This window comes from Hyperoodon ampullatus (assembly GCF_949752795.1).
Source record: "Hyperoodon ampullatus genome assembly, chromosome: 7".
NCBI classification, from domain to species: Eukaryota; Metazoa; Chordata; class Mammalia; order Artiodactyla; family Ziphiidae; genus Hyperoodon; species Hyperoodon ampullatus.
The window spans coordinates 3,195,235-3,210,567 of NC_136920.1; the positions used below are offsets into that span (position 1 = coordinate 3,195,235).

At 63.5% G+C, this 15,333-nt stretch overlaps 2 protein-coding genes across 2 annotated transcripts; both read right to left on the minus strand.

Annotated features, from left to right (window-relative positions):
- Positions 1 to 6,577: 6,577 nt before the first annotated feature.
- Positions 6,578 to 7,018, minus strand: CEND1 (cell cycle exit and neuronal differentiation 1; the record flags this gene model as incomplete). The annotated part of the gene is made up of 1 exon (XM_079708791.1): positions 6,578 to 7,018. The coding sequence occupies one exon, from the start codon at positions 7,016 to 7,018 to the stop codon at positions 6,578 to 6,580; it is 441 nt and encodes a 146-aa protein (XP_079564917.1).
- A 3,434-nt stretch (positions 7,019 to 10,452) lies between these two features.
- On the minus strand, positions 10,453 to 14,435 carry SLC25A22 (solute carrier family 25 member 22; the record flags this gene model as incomplete). Its single annotated transcript, XM_079709449.1, has 9 exons — positions 10,453 to 10,603; positions 10,681 to 10,756; positions 10,849 to 11,003; positions 11,086 to 11,260; positions 11,378 to 11,496; positions 12,588 to 12,678; positions 13,411 to 13,466; positions 13,674 to 13,799; positions 14,287 to 14,435. 9 exons carry the CDS (start codon positions 14,433 to 14,435, stop codon positions 10,453 to 10,455), a joined length of 1,098 nt encoding a protein of 365 aa, XP_079565575.1.
- Positions 14,436 to 15,333: the final 898 nt, after the last annotated feature.

Here is a 15,333-nt window from a genome sequence, read left to right on the forward strand (position 1 = left end):
GCGCTTGCCCTGGGTCACACCTGAGGTGTAGGCTCACCCACCTCCCCCCGGCATCATCTACACACTATTCAGGTACCTCCTTGTCCGATAGCGAGAGCCCGGGTGGGGCAGGTGAAGGTGGGGGAGGCCTGGGGGCTGGGCACAGGGGCTCTGCTGTTGGGGGTTGTGACACTCTTGAACCTGGGCTCTTGCACTTGTTTGGGACCCTGAGGCACAAGGTACGTGGGGATCACAGGTCCTGTTGTCCTGCACCAGCGTTTCATTCCTGTCTCTGGAACTTGCTCACCCTGGAAGCCAAGGCCGGGTGAGTGGGGGGCCATTCCTGGGGGGCTTGCTGACCAGTGCTTCAGGTCACCCCTGCTTTTGCTCCCCTGGCAACTTCCTCTTTTCAGAGCACGCCTGAGCCTTTCCCTGGGGGCCTTTGCACTTCCTATTCCTACCTCTGGAATGCTGGAGTGCCTCTCTGCCCGTCAAACTCCTAACCATCCGTCAAAGCCCATGGGCACTAAGGCACTGTCTACCCAGTTCTCCCGTTCTGAGAACACCCCATGCAAGGACTGCCCTGAGTGCCCCTTTGTTAGCTCAGCCTGACTGCCCAGTGGGCCTCCCACATAAGGACTTGGGATTGGGGCTCTCTCAGGGTGGGTGTGTCACGGGCAGGCCAGCTACCCAGGCAGCGGGCAGAGTGGCCCATGTCCCAGGCCCAGGATGCATCCCTCTTCCCAGCAGGGCTAAGGCCCCTCAGTTCCGGGTTCTCTTTTGGCCGAGGCTGGGCAGGGTGGGATCCAGAGACTTAGACCTCAAGCACCTGTGGGTTATGCAGACCCTGCACCAGCCCCTAAAGCCTGGGGCGGCTGAGGCCAGGGCAGCGGGCTGGGCACAGGGTCCCTCTGCCTCGGGTGGGGCTTCAGCAGTACTGTTGAGAGGACAGATCAGCTGGTTCCACTGTCTGACCCCAGGCTGCCAGGGCCTGGCTGGAGGACATCAGGCAGTTGGACAGGTAGTGGCGATCTGTGGCCTGGAGTGGGGTGATGTGACAGGGAGGTGGGTTCTGTCTCAAGCTGGCCCATCCCAATGCCCAGGACATCAGGACAGGGAGCAGCGGTCACCTGGGAGGATCCAGAGGAGGGTCTGAATGGGGTTCCCCTCAAACACACCTCCGGGTACCACTGGGCTGGAGGGGGGGCTGACTTACACCCAGGCTTTGTTCCCACGTGCCAGGGTGGATCCCAGGGACGTTCCCTCAGCCCTCTCTGCAACACACAGGGAGGCGTGCACTTCTCTCTTGCCGGGACATGTGCCTGATGCCAGGGCCGGGGGCGGGGTGGGGCATGTGGAGGTGGGGCGGCTTTCGCTCTGCTCAGCAGCCCTCGGACAGCCAGCACCGGCTCCAGGGGCCGAAGGCACCAGACAGGAAGCCCAGGCACGGCGGGACCAGTCACTGGGGCGCAGGGAGCCTCTGCCTGCCCGGCCCTGGGACCTCCCTGAGGTCAGGGAGCCTCGGGGCGAGGGGTGCGCTGAAGGCCCAGGAATCAGAGAGGCCCTATGCAGCAGCCAGGGGGAGGGTGCGCAGCAGTGAGCCGCCCGCACCTCCGCCCTCCCCAGGCCTCGGTTGTTCTGCCCTGCTGGAGGAAGAGCATTTCCAGAGGCCCCTACCTCGCCATTCCCATGTCTGCAGAGGGCAGGATCCTGAGGTACTGGCATCCCCACCCCCGGGCACACTGAGGAGGCGTGCCAGGGTGGGGTCCCCAAAGGGAAGTTACGCTCGGGAGAGGAGAGGGTGCTAGAGAGGAAAGCAAACTGGACCCCTACACCTTTTGCATCCCTATACAGTGACCTCATGTGTGACACAGCTTATCCTGGCAGCCCCTCCCTCAGTGCCCAGCCCACTGGGGCCTCCGTCCCTGGAGACGCTGCTGCCATCTGAGTTCTCCTGGTTTTCAGGTGTCCTTGTAAGTTCGAGCGGGATTTACAGTGTGTACTCTTTACACACTGAATACTTTTTATAGCTGGTATTTTGTTTAGACCTTAAAAGTAGTTCTGGGACTTCCCTGGTGGTCCAGTGGTTAAGCATCTGCCTTCCAATGCAGGGGATTCGGGTTCGATCCCTGGTCAGGGAACTAAGATCCCACATGCCGCGGGGCAACTGAGCCCGCATGCCGCAGCTACCAAGCCCGCGCCGTCTGGAGCCCGAACGCTGCAACTAAGACCCGATGCCGCCAAACAAACAAACAAACAAATAAATAAATAAAAGTAGTTCTGTAATAGAAGTAATTTAGCCTGGGCATCCCCAAGAGGTTGTTTTTGTTTGTTTGTTTTGTTTTTTTCTCATTTTGGAAGCATGCCTACATTCCTCAAGGTTAGAGATGCTATGAACGAGAAGCTGAGCCTCAGAAGAAACAGGAGATGGTTACAAAGTGATACCACAAAACTACAATGTGGCCTTGTGGCAGGTGCAGGCAGACCCAGGCTCAGGATAGGCCCTGGCTGTGTGGGAAGTGACAGCAGGAGACAGAGTCACCATGGGGCTAGGGGGACCGTCCACTACCTGATGCTGGCCCATCACACCTGCTGGTGAGAAAGAAAGACCACAAGCTCTCCAGCTTACTCCACACAAAACCTAAGGTCCAGATGCATTAAAGGCCTAAGTGTGAGTAAATGCCAAGAGTATTAGACTACAACAAGGGAGAACATCCTTCTAACCGAGATTCCAAAAGCTTGCATGGTAAAGGGAGCAACAGTTCCGTGTGATAAACTGAGATTTTGGAACTTCTAGATGCAGGGAACAGAGTGGGGTGTAAGCCAGCCACTGAATGCAGATAAGTGCCATTTGATGAAGGCTTGGAATATAAAACACATAAAGAGGACTTCCCTGGTGGTGCAGTGGTTAAGAATCCGCCTGCCAATGCAGGGGACACGGGTTCGAGGCCTGGTCCAGGAAGATCCCACATGTCGCAGAGCAACTAAGCCCGTGCGCCACAACTACTGAGTCTGCGCTCTAGATCCCGTGAGCCACAACTACTGAACCTGAGAGCCACAACTACTGAGCCTGCGCGCCTAGAGCCCGTGCTCCACAACAAAGAGAAACCACTGCAATGAGAAGCCCGCGCACCACAACGAAGAGTAGCCCCCGCTCGCCGCAACTAGAGAAAGCCCGCGAGCAGCAACCAAGACCCAATGCAACCAAAAATAAATAAATACAATAAAAATCTAAAAAAAAAAAATCAGAAAAGGCAAGGTCCAGATGGCCAAGAACCTGGTGAAAAGTAGCAGTTGGATCAGTGCAAACAGAAACAACCAGAAGTGGCCAGCTTCCCCCGTTCAGACGGACTTTATTATTTATTTTATTTATTTATTTATTTATTTTTGGCTGTGTTGGGTCTTTGTTGCTGCGCGCGGACTTTCTCTAGTTGCGGCGAGCGGGGGCTACTCTTCGTTTTGGTGCACGGGCTTCTCACTGCGGTGGCTTCTTGTGTTGCAGAGCGTGGGCTCTAGGCGCATGGGCTTCAGTAGTTGTGGCACGCGGGCTCAGTAGTTGTGGCTCACGGGCTTAGTCGCTCCGCAGCATGTGGGATCTTCCCCGGACCAGGGCGCGAACCCGTGTCCCCTGCACTGGCAGGCAGATACTTCACCACTGCACCACCAGGGAAGTCCCCAGATGGGCTTTTAAACCTTGAGTGTTTCACCTGCTCCTGTGTCACCAAGGGAGGGGAGCTCTGCTCTCGTGGCCGACCCATGGGCACGAGACAGGGCAGCCGAGTTTAAGGTGCATACACAGTGTGGCCTACCTCTGGGTGAGTCCCAGGAGAACTGCAGGGAGGGCCTCAGGTGTGCACACACCCGTGTTCACAGCAGCCTTACAGGAAGAGGCAGCCCAGTGCCCATCAACGAATGATGGACACACACAAGGTGGTCCACACACATGATGGGATGGTCAGCCTTAAAAGGAAGGAGATCCTGACGCAGGCTACAGCATGGATGAAGCGGGGACATCATGCTCAGTGAATAAGCCAGACACAGCAGGACAAATCCTGTCCGATTCCACTCCCATGATGTCCCCAGAGTCGTCATTCATAAAGACAGAAAGTAGATGGTGAGGGCTGGGGTGGGGGGTGGGGGGAGGGAATGGGGAGTGAGTGTTTAATGGGGACAGACTGTCAGTTTGGGAAGATGAATGATTTCCAGAGGCGGATGGTGTGATGCTAGCACAGCAGTGTGGATGTGACTAATGCCAAAGCCCTGTGCATCGAAAAGGTTAAGATAAAATGGTAAATTTTATACAATGTACATTTTACCACAATAAAATAAAGGTCAGATGTGCATGCAGGATGCCCAGAGACACAGGGCACTGGGGCAGGACAAGGATTTCCATTACTGCTCTGTCTAAAGTTGCAAAATTCTGAAACAACCTAAACATCCTTTAATAGAGAATCGAGAAGTAAAATGAGGCAGCAACACGGGGAGAACATCACCGCATCGGGAGGACCAAGCCCTGGGTGTCCAGCTGAAGGTGACAGAGCTCACCTTCACAGTCGCCTCCGTCCTGCCCCAAGTCCCCTAAAATGGCAGAAGGATTTTCATTTGTTTGCATTTAAGGTGCAAGCAGAACAGAGAGAAGGGGAGAGGAGGCTGGCTGGCTGGAGAAGGTAGGCAACGACAGCCCCGGCGCCCACGGGGCAGGTGGGTTGGAGGCTGCGGGTGTGGGCACCGTCCACCTGCTCTTTGTGGCCAAGCTCAGGCCAGATGGCTCAGGGCAAGGGTGTCAGGTCTGTTTGGAGTGTGTTCACCCCAAGGAAGGGCTCTGGACTTGTCTGGGCCTGAGGTATGGGTGCACCAATGGGGGATGAGTACCTGGAAAAGAAGGGAGAGACATGCCCCCAACCAACTTGAGGAGGTCCCTGGGGCCCAGGGTGACAAAGCCTGCAGGGCATTTCTGGAGCCCAGGGGGCCTTCCTCCCCACGAGCCCACGCCCGCGCGACTCCCCCAGTTGGACACCTGGCCAGGGTGGGCAGGGAGCTGCGGGCGGAAGGGAATGAGAGGAGGGACACCCCTGCCTGCAGTGACCTCCCCACCCCCCCAGGGTGGCGAGCTCACTGCAGAGAGGGGTCAAGAAAGAGTCCCCAGCTGGAGAGGACGACTGAGGGCCAAGGTCCCCCTTCCCCTGCCAACGTGGCTCCAGTACAGCTCGACCCCATGCTGTGGCCGGCAGCCTGGGCCTGGGGGTGGGTCCTGCAGCCCCTGGGTGTCCATCTAGGGTCAGAGTCTGCAGGAAGGCCTGGCTTTGGCTGTCTGGGAGGGGCTAGGCCCTGGGCGGGGCTGTGGGTAGAGCCCACCAGGACCAAGGGCACGGAGGTGGCAGGAAGGGCTGGTGAGGGGCGCCTGGGGGTCCCTGCCCCTCCCTGGAAGGCCCTCGGTGTGGACACATGACACCCAACACACCCAGACAGGCAGCCCCAGCCTGGCCCGGCCGCGTGCAGGTGAGGACGCCAGCCCAGCCTTTAGATAATTAGAGTTTATTTCAGACTCGGCCTCCACTCAGGCCCGGGGTTCCAGTGGCCAGCTGGCCAGGCAAGGGCACATCGGGCTCCCACAGTGCCCACTGCCACCGTGCCACGGGCCCAGCAAAGCATGGTCTCCCTGCAGGCGCAATGAGGCAGCGGACGTGGGTGATGGTCACCCACCAAGCGGTTCTACTCTACCTGTGTTATTGCATGTATACGCTTGTTAGACTCCAAGGACGCTGGGTGAGGCAGGAGGCGCCGTCTGTGGGGGCCTAGGCCGGCACAGCTGCCTCCCTGCCAGGCTCTCAGCTGCCCGCAGGACAACTGCCGCATGGTGGGATGGGGGTCAGGGCAGGAAATGTGGGGGCCCAGCTAGAAGGTAAACTTGCGGAGCCCCTCCCGACACCAGCCTTCGGGCTGTCTGTCCACCCAGCCAGCGCTCAGGCGACCAGGCAAGTGGCTCGGAAACTCCGCCCGTGTGGCCGCCTGCCTGAGGTCAGCCCCCCGGAGCCAGCCCACCCAGATGAACGCCCCACCCCAAGCTGCAAGCAAAGAGCAGAAATGGGGAGAGTGAAACAGCCACACCCTTTAATGTCCCCACGCGGGCTGGACCCAGGTCAGAACCCATCCCAGACCCCTGCCCAGCCCTGGGGGCACCCACCCTGGGGGCTCATCGGGAAGTTGCTGCCAGGAAGCCCACAGAACCACTGGGGCCCTTGGGACAGGCGGCGGGCCACACTCAGCCCACTCCTTCCTCCGCCCCCAGGTGCTCTGGTCCAGGCTGAGCCTCCGCCCCATGTCAGGGCTCCACCCGTGCTGCTCTGTAAGCCACAGAGTCCGGGCTCCTTCTGCCCCCAGGTTCAGAGGGGAAAGTGCTGGGGACTGACCGACCGAGGGGGCTTGGTTTCCACTGCTGGCAGGGGGCCTGTCCCTCTCTCTCTTCCTCTGCGTGTATATGGGGGGTACACAAGTATATGTATTACGTATGTATAGATAGCTGTGTGTGAACTTGGCATGCACTAGATTCCCGAGGTCTGTACAGGAAGTGGCTGTGCCCCCACCTGGGCACCAGCCATCATTTTTTTCGGACCAGGAAGGCCACACCAAGAATCAGGGCTGCAGCTGCCACAGCCATGCCCCCAGCCACAAGCAGGGGGGTCAAGTTCTCGAAAGGGCAGGGGCCTTGGCCCTCTGGGCCCCCGTTGGGGGCCTCGCCCTCCTCAGCCCCATCCCCAGGGCCCTTGGGCTCGGGGGCTGCATCGGGGCTGCTGGGGGCTGCGGGGGCCGGCTTCAGGTTGCTGTGGTTGTTGAGGAGGGCAGGGTCTGCCTTGGCCGGGGTCTTCTTGGCAGGTGGCAGGGTGGGGGCCGCTGGAGGCTCCTGCTTCTCCACTTGGGCCTCCTTCTTCCCTGGCTTAGCCGAGGGGGCTTTCCCGTCCGCAGCGGTGGGTGCTCGGGCCTCAGCAGCAGCCTTGGTGTCGGCCTTGGGGCTGCTGGTCGACTTCCCTCTGGACTCCATGGTGGGTGTGCTGGCGGGCTGCACGTGGCGTGCGTGGACAGGCAGGTGTCTAGACCGCAGCAGCTCAGGACAGCTCACCCCTGGGCATCCTATGAGCCTGGGGGATGGGGGAGACCCAACGAGGCTGGGACAAGAGACTTGGCGTCCTGTCCAGCTCCCACCTCCTTGTCCCTATAGAGACCCTGCTCAGTTCTCTGGACCCTCTTCTTCCAGGGCTCAGCCTCCTTCCGGCTTCACGCACCTTCTGAGAAGCCCCTCCAAGCACACAAGCAGGGGCTGTGGGCCCACTTTGGGCTGGGGTGTCAGGATGAGACCAGCCAGAGGCTTCAGCTTCCTCATCTGTGACATGGTCTTGCCCACACGTGTGCCGTGTCCATCACGCTGACCCAGGGTGGGGAAGAGAGCCCACCCAGCCCTGAGAAGGGTGTGCGGTCAGGGGAGGTGGACAGTGGCCCCGTGGGCAGAACTGACTGCGTACCCTTCTCAGGGCTGGGCGGGCTGCGGGGTAGGCAGGGCAGGGCGGGAACCCAGAGTCTGGGCTCTCGGGCCTTGGTAGGGTAGGAATGGGCCCCAGGCCACCAGGACCTGGATGTGACAAAACCAAGGTGTCTTCTCAGAAGGCTGGAGAAGCCAGGGTGGCCGTGACAGGCCTGTGCCTCCCAGCCAGCCATCTACTTCCCCCAGCGCCGGGCACCCACCCCCATGACTGGCCTTGCCTGCTCCGGCCTAAGAGCAGGGAGTCCTGTGTGACCCTGAGGCCACGCCTGCCTCTGGGAGTGGAGGGAATCCCTGGTGTGAGTCTGGGGTCGGCAGGCGCCCTGTCATCAGCCTCAGCATCCCCGAATCTGGGCCAGGCAGAGGATGGGGGCTCTGCGCTGTAGGGAAGGCCTGGCCCAGAGCTTCAATGTCTAGGGAGGGAAGGGGGACTGGGGGCCTCGCCACTCTGGGCCTGAGTCTTCCCTCCCTGGACACCCGGACACCGGCGGTCTGCCGCTTCTCCAGGAGGGTGAGAACTCCCACCTCCACCCTCAGGGAGAGGGAGCCTGCGTGGGGGGTGGCGGCCCCAGGTCCCCACCCTGGCAATGCGCACTAACCACAGTGAAGGTCGCCTGAAGGTCACGGCGTGATGGGGGTGTCCTGATGAGAGGCCCAGCTGCTGGCCTACTTCCCGGGGAACCCCAGCAGCCCCTCACCCCTGCCATTCTGGAGGGGCACCCAGCTGCTGGGCATCAAGTTTGCAAAGGGCAGGGGGTCCACTCTCCACCTCCCCCAGACCCTTGGTTATTTCTGGCTCATAGTAACGTCACCCGGCTACCCCTCCCCCTCCTGGCCGCTGTGCCCAAGAGAGCAAGGGCCCCGGAGGGCCCCCGGTGACCTTCATAGCGGAGAACCGCTGCTTCTTCCTGCGGGGCCCAACGCCCCCACCCCGCCCCAGACCCCAGGCCGCGGAGTCCCCGCCGCCTTACGCTGCTGCTCCCGGCGCTCCCACCTCGGCGCAGCGCGCTCTCCGCGGGACCACGGCGGGCGGCGGGCGGCGGCTGCGGATCAAGGACTGGGAGTTTCCCACAATGCACTGCTTCCGGCGCAGGAAGGGGGGCGGGGACCGCATCAGCGCTGGCTCCGCCCACCTGCTCTCGGCCACCACAGCGCCCCGAGCTGGCTGACACCTCTGGGGCCCCCAAACCCAGCTCTGCTTTTAATCCCAAGGGCAGCTTAGAGTCAGGGAGGTGCGGGGCCGAGGCTGGCTTTTCCGCAACCCCATCCCAGACTGTGAGGGAGTCAGGAGGCCACTCCGCCCAGGACCCCCTCCAGCCAGTGTGCCCATCAGTGGGGGGGCAGACGGACCCAGGACTGCCGGCTGAGGGGAGCCAGTTACCAGAAGAGGAGGGCGCCCTTCCCCTCCTCACCCCTACCAGAGTCTCAGAGGAGAGGCATCTACTTAGAATATTTATTTATCTTCTTACATGACAAGACACAAAAAGTTACAGCTTCTTAAAACTCTTGAATTTGAAAGAAAAAAAATATAATTCTGTAAGCAGCAGCAGCAGCAGCAGCAGCTTCCAAGGTACAGATGTGACGGGAGAGGGCAGCTCCCAGGAACAACCGTGAACTGGGGGGCCCAGGCCTGAACCCCAGGTAGTGTCACTGGGAAGGGGCCTCCAGGGAGGGGGCCCGGGGAGTGGGGGAACACAGCACCGGCACATCAGATCAATCACCAACACGATCACGTGGCTGGGGACAGGGCAGGGCAGGGTGAGCCTCTGCCTGAATTCACAACATCAGTGGGCGGGGGGGTGGGGGGCGCTGGGAGGGCGGAGCTTTACCAATTGTGGGGGTGGCCGTATGCAGAGGCCCAGAGAGCCGGGGGGGGGGCCCTGGGAAGACCGGAGGTGCGGCTCCTGGCACCCCTGCAAGAGGAACAGACGCTCCCAGGCTCCAGACTGGTGGCTCCCAGGCTCCAGACTGGTGCTCGTGCCTGCCCTCCCCTATGGCCAATCCTGCACCAGGGTGGTGGTCTCAGAAGAGGGGTCTACGAAAGGTGCAGCAGGAGGGGGCAGGCCGGAGAAATGAATTTCTGGACGGGGGCAGTGGGGAGTCCAGGGCACACACAGCACACGCGCGCACACGCACGCGCACACACACGCGCGCGCCTGGCCACGTGGGGAAGGGTGGCAGGACCCCCAGCAGCCCCATCCCTGAGGGGCCAGGCCAGCAAAGGGCTGCCACCAGCTACTCCCCACAACATTCGTACATGTGCCCCGACTTCACACGCTCTGGGTCCCCAGCCTGGGCTGGAGGCCGAGAGGCCTACCAGGAGGGAGACTGGGTCTCACAGTGGGTGCGGGGAACCTGCCCTGGGAGTCAGAACGCAGGGTGACCCCCAGCCTAGGATTCCTGGCTCAATATGGGGGGCAGGAGAGCCCAATCCTCCCGCAAGGCTGGCCAAGGCGAGAACAGCAGCAGGGGAGGCTGGACGGACAGACGGAGGGATGGACAGAGCCACTTGTGCTCAGCAAGTTAATAAATAGGTTTGTGCAGGGTCCCCTCTGCGGACTAGGGGCCAAGCCTCGGGGACGGGAGCTGGTAGACTGGAGGGGAGGGTCCAGCTTGCCCAGCCCAGGCCTGGGGGTCCCCAGTCCAGAGACCAGCTCTGTCCCTGGGGGTGTTCAGGCGGGGGCAAAGGTGGGCAGGGCTGGCTCCAGGAATGTAAAGATTTCTGAGTTTTCTGCATAAGACACTGATCCCAGCGGTCGTGCAGGCAGGACCCCACCAGGCCCACGTGTGCACACCGTGTGGACCCTGCACCCCTTCCTCTCCCCCCACCCCCCCACATCCACGTGGGGAGAGACTCTCTCGCATCATCCGGGTGCGTTGCCTGGCTCTGGCCCCACTCTGGTCCCGCTCAGCTGGAGGGCGTGGGATGGCTGCGGGGCTCAGGGCTGGACTCGTGGCAGCCCCAGCAGGGTCTCGGCGATGCCCAGGAAGTAGACCACCTGAGCAATGCCGAACAGCGGGGCGATGACCAGGGCGCGGCAGTAAGCGCCCTTCAGGAAGGCTGTGGGGCCCTCATTCCGCAAGATCTTCCTGTGGGGGGAGGGGGGTCAGAGCCGCGGGGCTGGGGCCACCCCACCCCCGCTCCACACCCGCCGGGGCTCGCCCACCTGGCGCAGTCCAGGAACCCCGAGTAGGTGTCCTCGTTGATGCCGCGCTGGAGCGTCTGGAGCCGGGTCTTCACCACTGCAGGGGGCGTGCGGGTCAGTGTGGGCCCCTCACCGCCGACCCCACTCCTCAGCCCCGTCCCCGACCCGGGCCCAGGCCTGGGCACTGACCGTCACAGGGGTTGACAGCCACGGCAGCCGTGCTCCCAGCCACACAGCCGGCCAGGAAGGACACGTAGAAAGGAGACTTCTCCCCAGATGCCGGCCGGCCCAGCTGGTTCAGGTTGGCAAAGAGGGGGAAGTAGACGATGGAGAAGGGGACGTCCCTGCGGAGGGAGGGCGGTGGTGACTGGCTGGGAGGTGGGGGGCAGGTGGGTGGGCTGTCCCCAAACTGCCCTGCCCCCCTACCTGAGCAGCGTGGCCCCCAGTCCCTTATAGAGGCCGGCGATGCCGCGGCTCCGCAGCAGGTCCCGGGTCAGCTGAGTGGCTGTGGGCCGGGGTGCAGCTGGAGCCTCCACGGAGGGCTGGGCACCCCCCCGGCCGGAAAGCTGGGCCTGGCCAGATAGGGTCTTCCTCTGGGCGGCTGGGGAGAAAGGGGACGGCCTACTGGTCTCCCTCTCGGCACGAGGCACGAGGTGGTGGCAGGGCAGGGGCCTGGCTAGTTCCCCCGCCCAGCTGCCCTGCCACCCCGCGCCCTCACCAATGCGGCCCGCGTCCTGGAGCTGGATCTTCAGCATCTCCATGGGGGTGGTCACGATCACCTGGCAGGTGCCGGCCCCACAGCCCGCCAGCATCTCCTTGAACAAGGTCAACTTCTGCCTGTAGGAAAGAGGGTGGGGCTGCAAGGAAGAGTCAGAGGCCCTGGGGGCCTCCAGTGCGCCCAGGAGTGAGGGGGCATGGGAGGGGTGGAGGTGGAGGCAGCCCTGTGGGGTACAGACCCCTGCAGTCTCAGACACCCTTCAGGCTCTCCAGCAACAGGCGCTGAGCCCAATTGACAGATGGCTCCTGGCAGGGCCAGGGAAGGGCCAAGGGGCCGTTGTTGAGCAAAGAGAAATGGAGTGGGGGGGCAGTTCAAGTGCTCCAAGGTACTACTGCCGTTTCAGCCCCACCCTCGGGTGATGGGAAAAACTGGTCAGTGCCCCCCCAAATCCCAACCTACAAGGGGCAGCAGGCAGTGGCTGGGGGCCAAGGACCCTGGGCCCTGGGCACCACTGACTCAGCACCACTGACCTCCTCTGGGGGAGGAGGGGAAGGGAAGGAGGGGAGGGGGAGGAGGGGGAGGGGGAGGAGGGGAGGGGGAGGGGAGGGGGAGGAGGGGAGGGGGAGGAGGGGGAGGGGGGAGGAGGGGAGGAGGAGGAGGGGGGAGGAGGGGGAGGGGGAGGAGGGGAGGGGAGGAGGGAGGGGAGGAGGGGAGGGGGAGGAGGGGAGGGGGAGGAGGGGAGGGGGAGGAGGGGAGGAGGAGGAGGGGGAGGAGGGGGAGGGGGAGGAGGGGAGGGGAGGAGGGGAGGGGGGAGGAGGGGAGGGGGAGGAGGGGAGGGGGAGGAGGGGAGGAGGGGAGGGGGAGGAGGGGAGGGGAGGAGGGGAGGGGAGGAGGGGAGGGGGAGGAGGGGAGGGGGAGGAGGGGAGGGGGAGGAGGGGAGGGGGAGGAGGGAGGAGGGGAGGGGGAGGAGGGGAGGGGGAGGAGGGGAGGGGAGGAGGGGAGGGGGAGGAGGGGAGGGGGAGGAGGGGAGGGGGAGGGGAAGGGAAGGAGCAGGGGAGGAGAGAGAGGAGGGGGAGGAGGAAGGGGAGGAGGGGGCCCTGCAAGGTCAGGTGAGGGGCCCCCAGGAAGACGGAGCCTTCATCCTTTGTCTGGAAGCACAGACGCCTCCCCCTCACGACCCTGGCCCCCAGCAGCCGGCCGAGCCCCTCACCCGTCCTTGGAGAGCTGATATCGGAAGAAGTCATTGGCTGCCAGCTTGATGGCCTTCTCGGGGGTGACAAGGGTCAGGTTCACGGCGGCTCCTGTGTGGCACACCGGGGAGCACAGACAGGTCAGTGGCCTGGGCTGGGAGGCTCTCCGCCAGCACTTGCCTCCCACCCCCCCGTCACTCCTGGGCTGCGTCCTGCCCTCTTGCCCACATTTGTGCCTGGCAGGGGCCGGAACCAGCGGGCCAGGCAGTGCCTTCTCCAGGCACTCTGCTCAGCCTCCCACGTAACCCTCCCAGTCCAGTGGGCGGCCTCCCTGTGGGACACCTCCCCTGGGCTACAGACGTGCTTGTGTTGGGGCTCTGGGTAAGGCCACGTCCGGCCTGGCGCGGGTCAGAGCTGGGGAGGCAGTGGCGAGCCCTCTCAGCGGCGAGGACGCAGGGCTGCACAGCATCTGGGCAAATCCAGGCTTGGAGATTGTCTCCTAAGCTGCTTTGCAGTAACGACCCCGTCCCTCCCAACCTCCTGGCACAGACAGGGTCCCACCCGTCCCGGGAGGCAGGGGAGGGGGCTGCGGCCACTGTGGTGGAGACAGTGTCCTGCCATGCTGCGCACTGGTAGTGAGTGGGGGACGGGGCTGAGAACTGCCGTGCCCCAGAGGTGCCACCCCCTGTCCCCCCAGCACCCACGGGCCAGGTCCACACTGTCACACCCGACACAGGTACGCTGCCCCGCCCTGGCTTCCCACCTGCCTCCCCGCTGCTATGGTAGGACCCCTCTGGGGCTGCAGGAGGGTGCTACCCAGGCCTGCCCCATGCCCAGCCTCACCGCGGTACATCCCGAAGTAGCCCTCTGAGCGGATGGTCTTGATGAGGCAGTCAGACCTACAGCCCAGGGGGTGGGAGCGAGCAGGGGATCAGCCTGGCATCCAGCAACGGCCCCAGCCCTGACTCAGGGAGGAGCTCCCCCAGGTCTGGCCCCCTCAATTTCCCCTTTGGTTTAACAGGATGGGGGGGACACAGGAGCAGAGCGCAGAAGTCTGCCCCACACCCATGGCTCCACGCCCGCTACCCCCCGCCCGGCAGGCTCACATGCTGGTGTACAGGCGCTGGCCATTCTGCTGGTTCTGCAGCCTCGTCTTGGCCAGGTCGATGGGGAACACGCAGGTGACCCCGATCAGCCCAGCGATGCCGCCATTGATGAGCTTGGCTGGCAGACTGTGTGGGCAGAGGGAGTGTCAGGACGACCTCCTCAGCCATAGGTCGGAGGGGAGGGGAGGGCAGGGCAGGGCAGGGGTGAGGCTGGGTGGGGTTCTGACCTGATCTGCTTATCAGCCATTTAACTCGGGAGCACTCAGGTAGGTAGGAGCCGCAGAGGTCGATACCAGACAGCGGAGGTGGTGCTGGAGGAGGGGGAGGGGCGGTCCTCTACTTCCAGGGGAGTTTGAAAACCAACACTTCTGTCCTAGAACAGGGGACTGGGATCAGCGGGGGTGGGCAGAGCCACCACTCAGAGGCACACCAGGGGAGTAAGCCCCCCCCCCAGCCTCCCTCCCAGGTCTCCTGAAGGGGCACCGAGCCCCTCGCCCTAGCGCCCCCTCCCAGGCTGGGGCCCTCCGCACGTCCTGGGCGCGCAGTGTGCGGTGAAGCGCTGCCCCTTAGCCCCATCCCTGGGCCGTCCAGCTTCCCCTCAAGGCGCCCCCACCGGCTGCGTCCTCCCAGCTGGCCTCGCTCGCTCACGTGCGCGGAGCCCTTTAAAGGGCCAGGCGCCTCTGGGGAGGCAGCAGCAGGGGATGGGGCCAACACGCCGGTCAGGGCACCTCCGCCCCCGGACTGGGCTGTGACGGCCCCCATCCTTGAGCAGAGGCAGCGGGCACCTGCCCTCTTCAGGAGGGGGGTGAGAGTGCCCCAGGAGCCACACTGGGGCTCAGCTCACAGCTGCCCAGTAGATGCTGCCCCGACTCCCGTGGCAACTCCACCCTGGACCCCAGACCATCCGCTCCCCTGGTGACCGGAGAAGCGCCAACGCAGCCACAGCCAGCCCTGTGCCCACCCTCCCAGGAATTTCACCCCCAGACTCACACCCAACACACCCACACACACGGAGGAACCCAGCGACCGGGACCTCTGGGAGGGGGATGGCTGACCTTCCGAGGCTCTCTGGGGCTAGTCCCCCAGCTACTCCAGGGGTGCAGAGACAAGAGGCCCCTCTCTCTAGGGGCAGGGTTGAGGAGCCAGAGCCAGCCTCGGGGGCTTCCCATGGGGGGCACAGCCATAAAAACTGGGCTGTGGGGTCCTCACCCCCACTCTGGCCCCCTCAGAGGCCAGCTGTCACAGGCTCCCACCCGAAGCGCTGCCACCCAGCGTCACACGGCTGGCTCACACCTGTCGTCCCCCCGAGAACTGGTGACCTTCACCTCAGCTTTCCTGGGCCGGGATGTCCCCTGCCTCCTCATCAGCCCCTCCGCCCCCCGCCGCGGTCCCGCTCACCCCAAGGTGCACCGGACCGGCTCCTCCTCCGCGACTACAGCCCGCGGGCGGGCGGAGGAGATCCAGCGGCCGAGGGCGGTGCTGGCTGCGGGGATTGGCTGCGGGGCGGGGCGGGCCTGAGGGGGGTGGTGACTTTCTCTTTCACTTTGGGCGGGATGAGGCTCCCTGCCCCTGTGGGAGAAGGGATGAGAAGGGGGTGTGACAGCTTCTCGGAGGCAGGGACTGGCCTCGGAGGCAGGGACTGGCCTCGGAGCGCCCCCTC